The sequence below is a fragment of the Copadichromis virginalis genome, linkage group LG12 (genome assembly GCF_057382275.1).
Source record: "Copadichromis virginalis isolate Kocher_CV1m ecotype Utaka linkage group LG12, C_Virginalis_male_GT1.1, whole genome shotgun sequence".
NCBI classification, from domain to species: domain Eukaryota; kingdom Metazoa; phylum Chordata; class Actinopteri; order Cichliformes; family Cichlidae; genus Copadichromis; species Copadichromis virginalis.
This window is the reverse complement of record NC_140629.1, coordinates 33,665,090-33,682,004: the sequence shown is the minus strand read 5'-3', so window position 1 is coordinate 33,682,004 and position 16,915 is coordinate 33,665,090. Positions and strand designations below refer to the sequence as shown.

General features: G+C 38.6%; 2 protein-coding genes across 4 annotated transcripts; both read right to left on the bottom strand.

Annotated features, from left to right (window-relative positions):
• Positions 1–32: 32 nt before the first annotated feature.
• On the bottom strand, positions 33–7,605 carry tesca (tescalcin a). 2 transcript variants are annotated; one of them, XM_085476181.1, is made up of 8 exons: positions 7,349–7,605; positions 5,916–5,985; positions 5,227–5,307; positions 4,475–4,614; positions 2,498–2,559; positions 1,037–1,144; positions 906–953; positions 33–805 (listed from the first exon to the last, which is right to left on the bottom strand). In XM_085476181.1, exons 1-8 carry the CDS (start codon positions 7,407–7,409, stop codon positions 713–715), a joined length of 663 nt encoding a protein of 220 aa, XP_085332307.1. In that variant the 5' UTR covers positions 7,410–7,605; the 3' UTR covers positions 33–712. The 2 variants fall into 2 exon arrangements, with proteins under 2 accessions (XP_085332307.1, XP_085332308.1); XM_085476182.1 differs by lacking the exon at positions 7,349–7,605 and adding an exon at positions 7,126–7,287.
• A 76-nt stretch (positions 7,606–7,681) lies between these two features.
• fbxo21 (F-box protein 21) lies at positions 7,682–16,218 on the bottom strand. 2 transcript variants are annotated; one of them, XM_085476178.1, is made up of 12 exons: positions 15,906–16,218; positions 15,193–15,328; positions 14,721–14,830; positions 13,985–14,106; positions 13,207–13,353; positions 12,793–12,929; positions 12,548–12,684; positions 11,722–11,901; positions 11,302–11,434; positions 10,844–11,034; positions 10,550–10,707; positions 7,682–9,307 (listed from the first exon to the last, which is right to left on the bottom strand). In XM_085476178.1, the coding sequence occupies exons 1-12, from the start codon at positions 16,127–16,129 to the stop codon at positions 9,066–9,068; spliced, it is 1,917 nt and encodes a 638-aa protein (XP_085332304.1). In that variant the 5' UTR covers positions 16,130–16,218; the 3' UTR covers positions 7,682–9,065. The 2 variants fall into 2 exon arrangements, with proteins under 2 accessions (XP_085332304.1, XP_085332306.1); XM_085476180.1 differs by having other exon boundaries at positions 14,721–14,815.
• Positions 16,219–16,915: the final 697 nt, after the last annotated feature.

The following is a 16,915-nucleotide window of genomic DNA, read 5'->3' as shown; positions in this document are numbered from 1 at the left end:
TAAAACAAAAAAAATGTACACAAGCATTTTTCTTCACATTTATTTTGTTTATTAATAGAATTAATTGAGAGGGATGTCAGATTTCACCTTAGAGAAAGTACACTCTCCCATATACCAGTAATCAAAAATAGTGCATTTTTCTACAGTACATCAGTAGTGGTTGGTTAAACAGAGGAACACAGCAAAAAGAGCTATTCTGGAGCTACAGAGGAAATGGTGTGTGCCTGCAGCGTCTCACTTTGGATGCCATAACAGTTGACCCATGAATGCCAGAGTAGCCACTGAGTTAAGCTAAAGTGAAGATTCTCTCTAGTATAAAGAAACCCTCACATTACCTGCTGGCTGCAGTGGAGCTTGTAGAATAGTTGTAGTGCTGAGAGACTGGTGTGTGTTGTGACCAAAGCCTAAATGTAAACCTCACTGCATTCGTTCATACTAGCCATTTTTCAGATAATAAAACATAAAAACTGAATTCTTAAAGCTTAACTGAAGAACTCTAGAAAGGCACAAGTGACATCCAGTCTTTAAAACTGGCATGAAAATGAACTTACAGCAGTGTTACATTTATTTAGCATTTTTTCCTGTTCAAAAATATATTTGTTTGTCTTTATATATTTATTTATATCAGAAGTGGCTGGCTTCATTCCTTTTTACGACTGGTGACACTGTGCTAAAACAGCAGCAACATAAATATTTCCTTACAACAACCCAATCAAGAGCTTAATTTCCCACAACGCATTGTTGCGGTGTTCATGTCCAAAAAGCGAATGGACATCCTGGACTCCATTTCAATGCCTTTTAAAATCTGTGGGCAGAAAACAAAATGTTTTTCTTACATTGAAAATATATTTATCCATCTAAATCTAATATATAGATATATCTGCATATATAAGGTAAGTGCAAACCTGTTCAAAATGCTCAAATGTGATTCCTTCATAGAAATCATCCGGGGCCTGGAATGAGACCAGTGACTGTGTTACTTCGCTGCACATGTGCAAATTTCTTGTAACATTTCAGCTTTGGTGAGTTCTCTTACCATGTGGGGCACATTTGTGCTTGCCACCTCCAGCATGGCAGCATCTGCTATCGACCTGGCAACCTCGGTCTCAATGGCTCCGCTTTGAGACAGCAGCTCCTCTACCACCTTGGATGTGAACAGAATATTAAAAGTCGACTCCACACGATGATTTCCAAATACAGCGAGAGGTAAGAAATTCAGCTGTTATATTTTAAGAATGGTATTCGCAGCCAATCAGCTTGCTTCGATTAAGTGCCCAAAAATCCACTTGGATTTATATTAACAGTCTTTGTGATAAAACATTATCTGTAAATCTTGCTTTAACCCAACTTAACATCTGGGTTAATTCTTGCAAGTATGAACAGTCTTTTGAGCTATTAAACTCTAACTTGTTCTGCAGTTGGTTTGCAGTTAATCGCGTATGTGTCACAGCAGGTGCCTACCATGTTATTTTCACAGGAAAATTAACGGTGAAGATGGCTGAAGAGTACTGTATGTTATATGTCTTTATGTGCTTTGGCTGATAATGCTGTTTGAGGGCCATGTGGGTGTGTACAGACTGGTTCAGTCAGTCTTTCAGTGCAAGGCATTTTAAATCTTTTGCAACATTAGCTGATGAGTCGTCTTAAATATAATTTCAAGGAGATTTCTGTTTTTAAACCTGAGATGTACATTTAGTCATCAACATTTCCACAGTCCAGCCTTTTAATACAAAATACTTAAAGTACATACACGTTATGTGCAGGTGGCATTGTTTTATAATGCTGCCTAGTGTTTAAAACAAGGGCCAGTTGGGTTTCAGTAGAGTATATGACCTAGTCTGGTTATCTTAATCCCTGAAGAAAAAAAAAATGTCAACACAAATAATTAAAAAAAAAAGTTCCTCAAGGGCACTTGCGTACTATATCAGGACTGCTGAGGAAAAATGCATTTGTAAGTTCTGGTGAAAGCCAGCCCTTCAGATTTTCTTACACGCAAGGAGCTACATCATAGCCATAGTAAGCACTAGTTAAATTAATAAACCATTAAGAAATGTGCTTCACTTACAATCTCCCTTGATTACTTCATCCTTTATAATAGGAAAATAGATAACGCTGTCCCACAATTCAAAGTGACACAATAGTCGACTGTTCACAAAATCAGTCAACATAACTGACAGGACAGATAATGTAATTGTTGATTAAATAGAGTATTATTCTTTACCCGTCTTATTTTGAACCCACAGGTGAACTTTGAACATTACAGCACTGTAATAAAAAGGTTTGTGTAACATTGTTTTCGCCTGTGATGAATGTCATTTTTTAAAATGCTCTATAAATAATTTGAGCTATATTAAAGTAATTAAAGTGACTTTAATATTTACAATAATTAAGTTTGTTATGTCCTCCGTTTAAATGTTCCTGTGTTGGAATTTTTACTTAAGGCTTCTTATCAGCAGCTATTGTGTATGCTAGTGTGTGCATGGTTAATTTCTCTTACCGTCCTGTACTCATCCAGAGTAATAATGCCATCATTGTCTGTGTCGTGCATGTTGAACAGGACTATAAAACACACAAACAAAGGAAAAATGGTTTATCAGATTTTCATCAAGTCACAGGATTTCACAGAGAAAGTTGAGGAAGAAGCAATTAGACGTATGCTTAAGAAGATACTGGAATAACAGTACTATAACTATTTACTGTAGCCCCATAACAAATTTACTAGTAACAGCCATAAACTACTCTCTGCTAATAACCAGACATTTTGACTATTTTGCTGATCTGAGATTTAATGTCGCATTGTCTCCGTTTTACAAATGTATCAGTGTGACAGTAGGAAGGCTATGCTAACTTAAAAGTTGCCCAAAGTTTAAATAAATAAAACATGGGAAGTAAATATTCAGAAACAACAGGTGACAACACAGAAAGCATTCCTTTCTTTTTATGTCAAGTAACTGACTGTTGGAGAGCAAACTGTTTTTCCTTCTTCTTGTTATTCTAAATGTCATTTATTCTTAAAAGGAGTTCCAAGAGTACACAAGAGGTCACATTAGTCACTTGCACGCCTCCATAGTTTAAGGTTGTCAGAGACTGAAACTTATATTACCTTTCTATTCATCCCTCCCTTCCTGCTCGTCATGGTTGTGTTAACATTAAAAATGTTTGTGGTATGCCATTTCTTCTCTTTAGAATTTAAAGAGGAATAAAACTGCCAAGAATAGTAAAAAAACTTTTCAAATTACATTTGTTCATGTTTTATCAAATTAGACATTTAGCCAGGAGACAAATTAGCTTTAAGGTCAAGTTTTATGGGCATATTTTTGTAAGACTTCAAAGAAGTCTTACACAATATACACTGTAAACATTCATTCATCAGGTATGATGAAACACAGAAAGAATATGCCAGGACCACACCAAATTAGGGCAGTTAAAAGAAATTAATAATTGCCTGTATGAACCATGAGTCACATCTGCTATTGTAGCTTCAGGTTTTGACCCATGGATCGAACAAGAAGGCCAACTACCTGGATCCTATCATGCATCTGTCATTTTGAGCTCTTCTGGTATCATACTGTGTCATGCTTCCTTGCCCCCGTGCAAAACTAAGAACCAAGCACTAGAATCCGGTACTGCTAAAGATAATTTTGCAGGTTGAGGAATGACTCAATTCATTTACAGACACACTTGTGCTCACAAATTACTCAGCTATTTGCTGTCACTTGCAAATGTTAAATATTCCTTATCATCTAACATTGTGTTATATGCATTTGTCCCACTATACAACAAGTAGCTTAAAAAGAAAGTGAGTCCAAAATAAAGAGAAATCACAAATGTAGACTGTAGTGCCTACTGGAACACTCTGACTAATTATTATCTATTCCTATAGAGATAAGATACTATATTTATTTCAATACACACACACACACACACACACACACACACACACACACACACACTTGAGTGGTTACAGGGGCATAACTACATGCGTAGACTCATTATTCAAATCTGACAACAACTGCTTAGAAGGATTCAAAAACAAACCCCCCCCCCAAAAAACAAAACAAAAAAAACAACAACTGGTTTTAAAAAGCCTTCTTTCCCTTTAAACTGTACTTCAACCATGTTTTGGGTCCAAGGCTCTCCCACAGATTTCACGTCAGCATTTATTTGAATCTCATGTGTCTCACTCTTCTATAATAGGACGAATCATACCTTTATACTTGTGACATTTGACATTGTGTGGCTGTCCTGGGCAACATTCCCAGTCTGGTCATAAATACCTTTGTGGCTCTCAATATAGTACTGGACAAGCAGTGAAGAATTCAGTTGTCATTTATGTGTAAGCATCACCACACAGTCTTATCCAGAAGCACGGCACACTTTTTAAAAAAATTTAAACTTGAGATACACACAAAGAGAAGTGAAGACAGCAGTGGGGGGGAAAAAAACAAAAAAACAAAACCACCTCGATACTTACAGCGAAGCTTTTGTTTTCTTACAGTCACCTTCTCTTCTTCTGTCGCTGTTGAATTCACAGGGCGGAAGTGGGACATGACCATGAGGAACTGCTCAAAGCCAATCTCGTCAAGGGAGCCAACATCATTCTGATGCTGGTTCCTGTATCACAATCAAAACAAACCAATGTATAGGCTTGTTTTAACCAATGCAATTTCTGCATTTTCCTGCCTTTTCTGGTTAAAAAAAAGAATAACTATAAATAATGATAATCCTAAACTATTCATTTTGATACAATGGATGAAAATATCTCCATATTGTGGGAAAATAAAACATTTTTTTCCTTATTCAGTTTGTCACAAGAGCTGTTTGCTTGTGAGCAGAAGCCACATGCATTCACAGACAGCTTGTTTATTATGCAGTTCATTGTGGTTTGTTCTGCTGCTTTCCACCCTCCAAAGCATGACACAGTGATTAAAAATGCCAACAACTGTCTTGTAATAGCAACAAAACCCTCATTTTCAAAGCTGCTGCTTCATGTGAACAGGTGGATAATGTGTGTTCACAAAGTGTATGGATGTTCTTTTAGCTGAAGACTGAACCCAACAATAACAGTTACTTCCACATATTAGGTTCTCTTCAGCCTATTGTTTTCATCAGCCAAAACACACAGAAGTCGACAGTAAACAACTGATTCTGATTAAAGAGTTCAGTCATCTTGACATTAACCATACAGGTAACAGAGAGAATATGGTGTCATTTGATTGTACTCACCTTTTATCAAAGAATGCAGTAATAATTTGCTTTCTGATTGGGTTGTTGTTCAGGGCCGGTATGCGCTCCAGGTCATCTCGGCTGCAGTGGGACAGGATAAGGTTTAATTCAGTTTTATTCATGTGGTACCAAATCGCAACCTGTCAACTCAAGGCACCTGTTGTTCACTATACTCCAGTCTACTACACAGTCAGATTGGGTTTTTTTTTTTTGGACAAATTTAAATAACATTAGAGGGTGGTAATGAGTGTGAATAGTGCTATCTGTCCAACCTACCAGAACAAACATTTGTTCCCCCTTTCTTTTTCAAAATAAGGAACCAAAACCCGGCCACTGTGATCATGTGGCATGTCTATATATGAAGTGGTGTGTTTGCACAGTAAGTGTTTGCTCTGTATTACTAATGCATCATTATCTGCATGTTATATTTGCCTAATGTCTCTCTTTTGGTGTGTGTCTGTATTACCATTACATTACTTGTTTTTGTCTGTGCTGGAAAAGCCAGAAATCCTCACAGTTCCTCAGCCTGACCATACAGTATTTCATCTTTTAGCAGCAACTGCAACGTCTCCATTGTGAGTCTGAACTGCCACTCTGCAACTGCCATACTACTATATCAGCCAAAGAAAGCCCAGGTGTTTCCATTAAAACCACTTGCGAGCTGACCCCCATGTAACAAGACACGTTACCTTATTTTTTCATGATTTCCACTCAGCTGCTGGAATCTCTGGTAAAGATTTTTGATCTGCTCCTGTGAAACTGTAAAGAAGCACACATCAACAATGTGAATGTATTTGTGAAGATTTTTACAGTAATGCTTATAATTATACATTCACTTAACTTTGTTTGTTTTTAATCAAATTGTATGGGTGCTGCTTTGCTATCAGTCTAATGGCAGTGCAAACAAACTGAACACCTTTATGCAATTTCACATGGTTACTTAAATCAGCACTCATTTTTTTAGGTCTACAAACACATACCAGAAGCCTTAAGCATGATTTTCTAGTTCTACCTGGTGCCTTATCAAACTAGTTTGGAATTTCTAATCATTGTGGACAACACCCCTGTTTATTGTGACCTTTCCCCCGTTTCCCAAGAGCATGTAAATTAACGCTTTTCTACAAACCAGTTTGTTAGTCATTGTTGGTGGTGCAACAAACACTCAACTTCATGGACCAATTAGCCAAAGCCAAAAGGGGGGGCAACAACAACAACAGAAGAATCTGTAGTATTGTGCTCAACAAAAAGCACACACACTTGTGGGTGCAATGAAACATATCAATTCATCAAACTGCGCAGAACTCAAGTCCAGAAAGCTCTCCAGCTGAGCCCAGAGAGAGACGCACCTTGAAGAAATGAAGGCAATAAAATAGTTCAAAGTCTCAAACATACAAAAGCCATAAAGTTGATTCAAATCTAATCCCCGTTTATCAGACTGGCATGCCGCTACTTGGAGACTCGCCTTTTAAAAAGAAGACGAAAAAACAAAACTCTACTTACTAGTGTTTTAACTTGTTTATTTCACTCTTCCACATACAGACGGTAAAGTGTTGAGTGCCTCAATGCGCCAACAATGTATACAATCGCACTGAACAGTAGACCTGATTTTAAACTTGCGTCTGTTAGTCATAACTATCGCTATTAGATCGTTTTAAAGATCCTCTTTTGCATATTAAGTACGTAAATATTACACCTGTCACACCATGTGTCACATGTCGAGCCCATTTACACAAAGTTATGGGACCTTCTCATTTCTTTGACAGCTACTCCGTGTAAGCAATCAACCTCTCTTCTTCCCGTTGAGATTAGGTTTTTAATTTAAAAATAGCTAGGCGTTTGAAAAACATTGGAACAAAATGCGGTTATTGCTCTTTCCGCCTTAAACCAAAATTGACCTACTTTTGCTAAGTACCATTTAGACCTCTTTAAGATAAGCGGTTTTAATATCAGCCAGCACACTAGAAAAACAGGTCGGCACGGCTATCAACTAATTGTTAATCACTAGTCTCCCTTCGTTTCCTCGACGACGCGTATCACAGCTACCAGCCTTTCCACGATGCAAGTGAAGCACTTAACTCAAACAGCACGGTGCACGGCATCAAACGAGAATCTTCCTACTTACATCCACTTTTGTCAGTCAGATCGTCGTAGTTGTGCTCGGGGCGCGTCTGCGAAGCTCCCATTCTTGCTGCTTCACCGCTCCGTCAGAGCGCATACTTTGTTTGAACTTTTCTGTAGTGTTGCAATATTAACCCGCTTCCCTCTGCAAGACACTAGAAGTGTAGTTTGCTTCTGGCGTCCTGGGAACGTCTGGCGTCCTCAAGGTCCTAAATCCACACAGTGTGCGGATAAACCACCTGCTGCTTCATGTTTCTCATTAGCGCAGATGTAGTTAGTGATGTGTCGTGAACTAGAAAACAATGAATACACTAAGCGAGAGAAATGAGTCAGAAAGTAAGTATTACAACCTGGAACGCTTTATTCTTTTTGTCTCCTCAAAACTCAGTCATTTCGGCTTCAAGTAGTTGGTGTCCTTATTGGTTCCACTTGTTTTTTTCATTAAAGACTGATGAGCCATGGCATCCTACTTATTTCACTTGTAAATATACAGGAAAAAAAATACTAGAAATGTGAAAGTTAGACCTTCATAAGTGAGTGTCACCATTAAAATACGGAGAAATAAAAGCAAAAGTCAATTTACAAAGTTAGTCGTCTGGGTGTCAATGTACTGGGGATTTAGGGTAAATGGTTTTAAGACTGGTGCTGGATGCGTGGAGTTGTGGGTAAAAGAGCATTCCTTGGTTTTAGACAATGGGGATTTGCATCACGTGGACACTCATTCTGATATTTACTTGTCCGCTTAATTGTTTACTTTAAATCTAGTGGTTTCTAAAGTTAAATTATTCTGGTTTTGATTAATTTTCCAACTTGGCTCTCTGAAGGTATTTGGGTTGTGAAAAATACATCCCTGCTAAATGAGTATCATACATCATTGTCTGACAATTTGAACCTTGATTTTACAACAAATACACGGGTATTAGGACAGATGTATCAAAGCAAAAACTCTCTGTTCCACACGGCTAGAGGGGTCTACTACGAAGTAATTTCAATGGCTTAGCAAGCTACTTCCACATAAAGTATTCTGTGTCATGAAAGTGGTCGTCTTAACTGGCTAAATCACCATGGTAACTTGTAGTGTTCTCGTAACCTGGTCAGGAGCTGGTTATGTTCTGGTTTTTAGTTTGAAAATCATCTGGAAGCGCCAGGTTTTCACACATTGCTAAAGTAACTGAATAAAGATTCTTTGCATTGTCACAGGAAGGTGAATGTATTAATTTGGTGATACTGAAAATGTATAATTTCTTTTATACTTTTATACTTTTTTTATACCTATTCAGTCAAATTGATTTCACTTTGATCTGGTGAGTAAACAGTATTGCATTTTACTGTTATATTTTTCAAATTTCCTTATAGATTTTAATCACCTTTTATAATCATCATCATATAATGGCTCTGAATGGAAAGGGTAGCACTCATATGGGTCATTTTATATGCAAGAAGAGTTGCATGTCATGTGAAACTCCCCTCTTTTATGTGAGCACACACAGAGTTTGAAGCAGAAAGCTTAATAGAGAACGCTGACAACTACCGTCATGGTACCGATCATCTCCAACTGGGTTTTTAGGGTCTGTTACGCCAGCTAAGGCAACAAAAGCCTGGCTTTCTTGAATTTCCTTCATAGTATACCCCTCTGGTTTTGACAACAAAGCACCAGCTAAGTTAATTGTGACCTGTAAGCGGTTAGCCTGGGTTGGCAGAGTGCTAGACAGCGCTGCTTGCTACATAGACATGGCTTGTTGGTTGTTTTGGTCTGTGGTAGGAGCTTCTTCTTGGTTCCCAGCACTGGGTGTCAGTCTGTGATAGAACTCCCGGACTGTACACAAGGTTTCATCCATGTCCTCTGGGTATCGTGTCTGCAGTTCTTCATTGGCAACATAGTAGGTGTCAGCAAACTCGGAGAAGTAGCGACCCACCTCTGGGTGGCCAATCTCCAGGGGGGCTGAGTGAGGCTCCAGGTTCTCTGGAGAACAAAGGAAAAACATACTTCAGGTGGGACTGAGTATATGTGACATGTCCATAAGTATTTGAACAAGGACTTATGTTTTTGTAATTTTACCTCTGTAAACCACAGCTGTCAGTATTCAATAAATACTAGTGACACATTTTTACTGGCAGCCATACATGTTTGACAACTGATGTGGTATGCTTTGGATCATGAGCTGTTCTTTTCCCCTCTCCATGCTTTTCCCTTCCCATCATTCTGGTATAAATTCATCTTGGTTTCATCTGTCCAAAGAACGTCATCAACATTGTATCCATTTTTTCCCAGAACTTTGCAGCCTGCTCTAGAGGTTCTCTGGCACGGTGTAATCTGTCCTTTTAGCCCAACGATAGCCTCTACATCCTTATCGGCCTCTTCAGAGTGCCAGTGAACAGCTAACAAATGCAAGTTTAACACTTAAAATTAGCCCCAAATCCTTTATCTGCTGAATTTCTTATGCAATATTGGGGGAACTGACCTTGTCTGGCCATGAAACTGAATGTTAGTAAATGGAGTAATTACTTTTGAGCCTCTGAAAATGGGCATCTATGTACAAAAAAATGGGTATTTAAAATAATGCAATACTTGTTAAACCTTATAAATTGAAGCTGAAAGGGTGACACGAATCACATCTGATTGATTGATTTTAAAATCCACTGTGGCGCTGCACAGAGGACAATTACAAAATAATATGTCAAAATTGTGTAATGAAAAATTAAGTTCATCAAGATAATTTCAAATTAAATTTATTTTCACATCACAGCTTAAAGTCCTGTTCATTTCTGGAAAGTGGAATAAGCACCAGAGCAGTACAGAGAGACTGGCTAATGCTGCATTCTTAAACAAGTCTAAAGTTGGAAATTCAGCGTTCCCAGTCTGATTGTTTTTGTGGAATGCCCCTTTAACCTGGAATTCCCACTCAAAGTCAGAGCAGACCCACATACCCCAAGTTAGTAAAACTACAAACTTTCAATCTGTACTGCCACTGTTGTGTGTTTTTTACTCAGTAAATAAGCCATACGTAGAGCACTGATCAGACTCTGTCCATTAATGTGTATTACAACTGCCAACAAAACCAAACAAACAGCTATATGCCACCTTGAAGGTGAAGGAATTTACCAAGTATATACATTATTTACACATTTTTGTTTTCAATCACACAACCTGTACACAGGGGATGTTAATAGTTACCATCACCACACTATTGTATATGATTCATACCTTGTGCTGCATAGCGGCAAGTCCCATCCTGCACGAGTACATTGTAGAAAGGCTGATTAGCCCCATTGGACAGCTGATGGACCCTCATGGTGGAGATCCACTCTGGACTCATTGTACATTTAGGGTCCCATCCATAGATCACACAGTTATACCCAGAGCTGATAAAATAGGTGGAAAAGAGCCAAAATGCTCAGGTGATCAAATATACAGGGTATGATCAGAGAGAAAGATCAGAAAGGATTTTAGGTTTTGTCATGTATGATGCATGGCGAATGACATTACGGTGTGACCTACCGCTTGTGTTTCATAATAAGGCCGACTGAATACTGGACTTCCAGGTGTTCTGGAGCACTACGCCTCTTCACCTCGGGTGTCACAGGGTGTTTCTTGTGCTGGATGTGCTCCAGCGTATGTTGCACCAAGTAACCCACCGCTCCGTGCTGGGAGGGATCCAGTGCCTGAATATGCTGCAGGATGTCAAGCACCTGGGAAAAGGATAAAAGTCAATCCACAATGTGTTTATGTCAGATATATGACCTCTGAGAATAGCTGTCCTATGCAGCTGCACATTATGTTACATATTAAACTATTGTGCAAGAGCAGTACAATGTTAATTGTTTTTTTTATAATATTTAACACTTAATTTAGGTAGAGAATGAGGAAAACAATTCCAGTATAGTAACACTACAAAAACTACTTTCAGTAGTCTAAAAATCAAGACTTATTTTTAACACATAGTTGGCTATTCTGACCTTTTCTGGCCAGATTCCCAGGTGGAAGTAGAGGCGTGCCTGCAGCAGCAAATACTGCACATTATCTGGGTTGATTGTGAGGTAGAGGTCCAGAGAGTCTCGGAGTAGCTGGTAGGATTTTTCATTGCCCTCACTGACAAGGGGGGAAAAAAAAGAAAAAAAAAATAGAAATAAAATAGTAAAGAGAAGATGCTATTAATTTATTCATCTGACAGACATCAAATCCATTTTAATCATTTATTTTGCTTTGAGACCGTTTAATGCCATAATTATTTTGTCAGATCATAAAACAAAAAGATAAGCAGGAATTTAGAGCAACATTCTTGATTAGCCTCTTTGTTTTATCATCCACTGATCCGCCCTCCATTTATCTCTAAGCGATTGTAGCGATTGTAGAGTCAGGTGTTCAATTTCCCTTACCCTCTCTTGCCGATGTTAAGCAGGTTTCCCACCATCCTAAGCAGCACCTCTGTGGTGCTTATGGCACTGTAGTAATCTGCTGTAACCTGGTGGCCGATGAGGTACTCGCACTCCTTTGCTGTCAGCTGCTTGCCTTTTCCAAAGGCATCAATGTAGACAAAGTCATAGATATCCTCAGTCCTGCAGGAAAAAGAAATTCCATTAATGTCATAGAAATACACATTTCACATTAAACACACACTTTGCCACCAGCTTTAGCTTTGTATAATTTTATAAAACATAAATGATAATTAGCTTAGGAGTTTTAAGAATGTTAAAGGAAGTTAAAAAAATTGTTTGTCCTTATCTCTGAGTAAGGTGCAGAAATGTGTTTACACATGTTCCTATGTGTCTGTTAAAACACACTGGCATACATTTAACATACTCCAAACTCCCATTAGGAATGGTTGTTCTAACTACTGTAGCTGGATTTCATACCTCTGCTATGCAGCCATCGCCGTTTATCATTTGTGTCTATTACAGGTAACCTCAGCAAGGGAAATCAATGGCAAATGACTGTCTGTGGTAGCTTAAATCAAATGAAAGATAAAAAAATAAATGAACATCACAAACTGTAAACTCCCACTTCCTAAAGCTGATGCTGATGAATGCTGATGGGTGTTGATTTACTGATTTATGTGTGCATAAACCCTGAAAATGGATGCTTTGATCTTGATTATTTATTCCTCTCCTCCATGCTTTCCCTTCCATAAACTTCATGCATGACAGCTTAAATTTCAGTCAGTAACTGGATCTGAATTTTTTTTTTTTTAAATGAAAGCTGTACCCTGTCGGTTTCTGGCACCAGCGCAGCAGGAAGTGATTGGGAAAGTTGACGGGTTCCAGCTGAACACCGAGCCTCTGGGCCAATGTCATGTAGAGAACGGAGAGGCTTATGGGAATGCCTGTACGACGTAGTAGCACCTGCACAATTACCAAGAAGATAAGTGAAAATATTCCACAAAGAAGAATAATTTGAAAATTATTCAAAAGCTTGACACCTTGAAGATAAAGGATTTCTGGAAAGCCTACCTGGTGGATATAAGAGTTGAGGGGGTTGTAGTAGTCACACTCATTGCCTTTGTATTGAAGCTGCTCATACAGGACAGAGTTAAGGGCACAAATGACCTGTCTCTGGAGCTCAAAGTCCTCTACAACAGAACAGTTACCTGCAATACACACAAGAAATAAAACATCAACCAAACTTTGCATTAAAGTGAAGGTTATGGATTTTGTGCAGCTGTGCCACCTTTGCCAAACATATTTGCTCATATTGACTTTTTTTAGAATGCACTAGAAATGGAAAGCCCAAGCCTTCAGGCTTTAGGCATCAACTGATGATAAATCTTTGGAGAAACATAATAAAGGGGAAAAAAGACAAGAAAAGAACGGAAAAGAAAAGAAAGCAAATGTTCTTTTCAAGTTCTGTGAGACTTAAAAGCTGACCTTGGGCAATACGCAGGCTGGGGTGAGATGGGTTCTTGATCCTCAGCATCTTCTTGACTTTCTCTGTGATTTCATCCAGCTGGGCTGATATGCTGTCAAGTGTAACATCAGCCAGTGGGTTACAATACTGATCAACTAGTACAGCACCTAAGGAGGAAAAAAAAGGAACCACAGGAATTACATAAGGAAAAGGCGGAAAGTTTAAATGCACTGTTATTTCAATATATTGTGCATAACAAATTTATTAGACCACCACCACAGTAGCCTAAACTCGTTTTTTTTTGGTTTCTGTAATGGGTAATTCACCAGTTTGCACAAGCTCGTCAATCGAAATTGTATCTTTTTATGCCAAAATAAAATGATTGAAGTGACTGTTATTTGTTTTGAAAAAAAGGTGGGAGAAAAATAGTAACTCACATTATTTTTTCTCAAGATGCCAAATGATAGGCATTTACTTGCATTCCTGAACAGAAAAATACATTTTAATGGTTGAATGTTGTCATGGATCAATGTCTGACTTCTCAGAACTCAGAAGTTTGCCGGCTGAAATTTGAGTAGAAATTTTTAGTTTTAAAAAAGGTTTTTGACAGATTTCTAAAATATTTGTGTTTTTTTTGTAGTTGTTGTTGTTTTTATGACTAATAATTTGTTAAGCACAGTATAATGTTATAATTAGTAGCAAAATTAGTAGCTATAAATTATTAACACAGTAATAATAGAGATTTATAAGTCTACATAAATGTATAATAACTTTGTATTATCGGGACAGATGCCTCACCTTCTAGAGCTGACTGCTGCTCTGTGGGCTGCTCCAGGAAATTCTTCAGACTCTTCAGGATGTTTTGCTGTCTCAGGAAGTAAAGGATTTTCTTTGCATAGTACTTCAGGGTCAGGCTTTTCCTAATTTTGAGTCGAGAATGGAGAGATGGTAGATCAAAGGAGAGCACATGCAACAAAACAAAAGCTATCATAATCACAGAGGTCTTAGAGAGGATTAACATGATCAACACCCAATTTGGCTGAATGTCCACTACATCCCAAAGGTGCTCTATCAGACTGAAATCTGGTGACTGTGAAAGCCGTTTGAGTGCTGTGAACTCACAGTCATGTTCAAAGGGATAAAAGTGTGCAAGAAAATATCAGCCACACTAATACACTACAACCACCAGCCTTACCTGCTGATACAAGACAGGATGGATCCCAGTTTCGTGTTGAGATGTTGGGTGTTCAGCATTTTCTGAAACTGCTAACTAACACCAGCCTGTATGGCACTAACAACCATGCTGCATTCAAAATCCCTTAAATTACTGTTCTTCCCCATTGTGATGTTGATGAACTGCATTAGGTCATCATTACAAGCCTAAATACATTGATTTTCTGTAATTGGCTTGTTAGACACTTGTGTTAATGAGCAACTGAACATGTGTACCTAATACAGAGGTCAGTGGGTGTGCAGCTACAGAGCAAGAATTTCAAGTACTGAGATTATAGTATAAACACAATGCTGCTCTCACCTCTTGTCAGAGTTGAGTATGAAGAGCAGCTCATCTTCACAGAAGTGCTCAGGCATTCCAAGTGACTCAATTTCTGCAAAGCTGTCTCCCAGCACCTGACCAACGCAAGGCTGCGTTACAGACCTCAAGATTAGTTTGGAACACTGAAAGCTCAGGTTTTCTTGCATAAATATGTGCGCATGAAAAACCAAACAAAGACCATTATATCTGTGTTTTCCATGCTAAATACTAGACTTGTAACCTGTACAGTTTGCATGTGTTAAGAAATATAAAAAAAATTCAGACGCATCCCACGTAATCTCTCACAAACATGCATTTAAGTTGGTAAGATCAAATGTTGCATCTTAAGTGAAATATGTATAACTGCTACTGATCCATGTGTTGCCAGTCTATCACAAGGTATTGAAGTCACACATAACACTAAAACAGATAATGAAAAAAAACCCCAACACTGATAAAAATGATTACTCACAACTTCTGTGAAGAATCTCTTTGAGATCGATTCCACAGTCCTTCGTATTTGTATCCCAACTCTATGGCGTGTTTTGTATTCTCTGAGCCAGTCACAAGACTCATTCTGACGATAAAACCTCTGCAGTCTTGGCCATCTGTTAATAAAGGCAGTGTAATTATTTTATTACAGGAAAACAGATAAAAATTCTGAATTATTTAACTGCCTGGTGCCTCAAGCATTAGATGTTAGTCTCTAGAACTGTTTATCATTTTGCTGAAGAGGTGTCTTTTGCTCTGCTTAAAAAAAAGAGCAAAGCTGTCAGCCAAGGCACTCAGGAGGAGGGCTTACAGTAACTAGCTTTTGCCAAGAGCTTCACTCTTCTGCAGATCAGAGGCTAACATTCAAGGTCATACAAATTCATTGTGAATGAATTCATTTGGTGTAATGGAGAATAAATCGCTACTTGCAAAAGCTGTAAACAATTATAAGCCTCATTGTTGTTGCAGGAGGTAAGCCACCGGCATGGCGTGATGATGAATTTGGTGCATCAGCACAATGTCAACGGCTGACAGCTGCCTGTGAGTTCGCAGTAAACGAACCCACCTCAGAGCAGACATTTGGAGATTAATAGCTCTAAACTACGCATAAATAACAAAAGAGTCAGATTCATTTCTATAGACAGCACAAAAAGTCACCAGAAGCCAGCATAGAGTACCACAAAAAAACAGCACCTGAGTTTATACTGGTGTCCCCAGACCTTCCCCCTTCCATGACAAACGTCGTGTAGCCGCTTGCAGCAACAGGAGACGTTACAAATGTCGACATGTTTGAGGACAGGGAAGCACAGGATGTGTTCGAGCAACTCGGTCGGCAGGTCTGTCAGTTTTTTTGTTTGGGGGTCGGGAATAGTCCCATTTAGACTTGGCTGTCCCTCTCCATCCACAGGCGTCGCCATCTTTACTGTTTACCCCGATTACCTCATTGCCTTTTCGCCGCCCCTTTATGGCGCAGGGGGCCGGGCCGAGGGTGGAGCCACGTTCACTCAAGAGGAAATAAAAAGCGGTGCTGCCTTCATGACCATCGGAAATTCTGCATATATTTTATTTATTTATTTATGTTTTATTTTTATTTTTTGCAAAACAAACTACAGGCAAGTTAAAAACATAAAAGGAAACTTTAAAAAAAAAAGTACAAGTCTTGTTTAATAGGCAAGTAGTGTCAGATGTAATTAACAGGTCTCACTTATATATTCTACAGCATTTTACCCTTTGAGAAATTATTTAAGATATTAATAATTATAATAATAACATCCATTGTCCCTCCTCTGCAAAAGTCCAAGCCACCGCCAACCAAGCATCTCTAAACTCTCGAAACTCACCCTTAGTGTATTGACTACACCATTTGGTGTAGTCATTTCTAAGGCAGCCCATGATCATTCCCATTGCAAATCTTCCCATTGTCAACTCTGCCTCCTCTAACTCTGCCTCCTGGCTATTTGTAGGTCCACTGTCTCCAAACCATCCATCATAACAGGTCTTACTATCATCTTGTAGTACCATCTTCTCACATCTCCACGCTCTCTTCCACTACTACTACAACTACTACTACTAATAATAATATTCTGTGAGTGTTATGGTAGATAGTTATTGCACGTGGTACTGGTGGGTTACTGGTGTTGATTTCCAGGAACGAGATCCTGTATTTAGAACAGATGTATTTGTTCTTCAAGAATCCACTGCTC

Coding starts and splice junctions, on each gene's coding strand:
- tesca (XM_085476181.1), bottom strand. CDS start 7,409: ATGGGAGCTTCGCAGACGCGCCCCGAGCACAACTACGACGATCTGACT. Junction 4,615..5,226: donor ACTGCATTCTTTGATAAAAG/GTGAGTACAATC, acceptor ATTGTGATACAG/GAACCAGCATCAGAATGATG. Junction 806..905: donor CATTTGAGCATTTTGAACAG/GTTTGCACTTAC, acceptor TTCTGCCCACAG/ATTTTAAAAGGCATTGAAAT.
- fbxo21 (XM_085476178.1), bottom strand. CDS start 16,129: ATGGCGACGCCTGTGGATGGAGAGGGACAGCCAAGTCTAAATGGGACT. Junction 12,930..13,206: donor CAGCCTGCGTATTGCCCAAG/GTCAGCTTTTAA, acceptor TGTGTATTGCAG/GTAACTGTTCTGTTGTAGAG. Junction 10,708..10,843: donor CTTATTATGAAACACAAGCG/GTAGGTCACACC, acceptor CTATTTTATCAG/CTCTGGGTATAACTGTGTGA.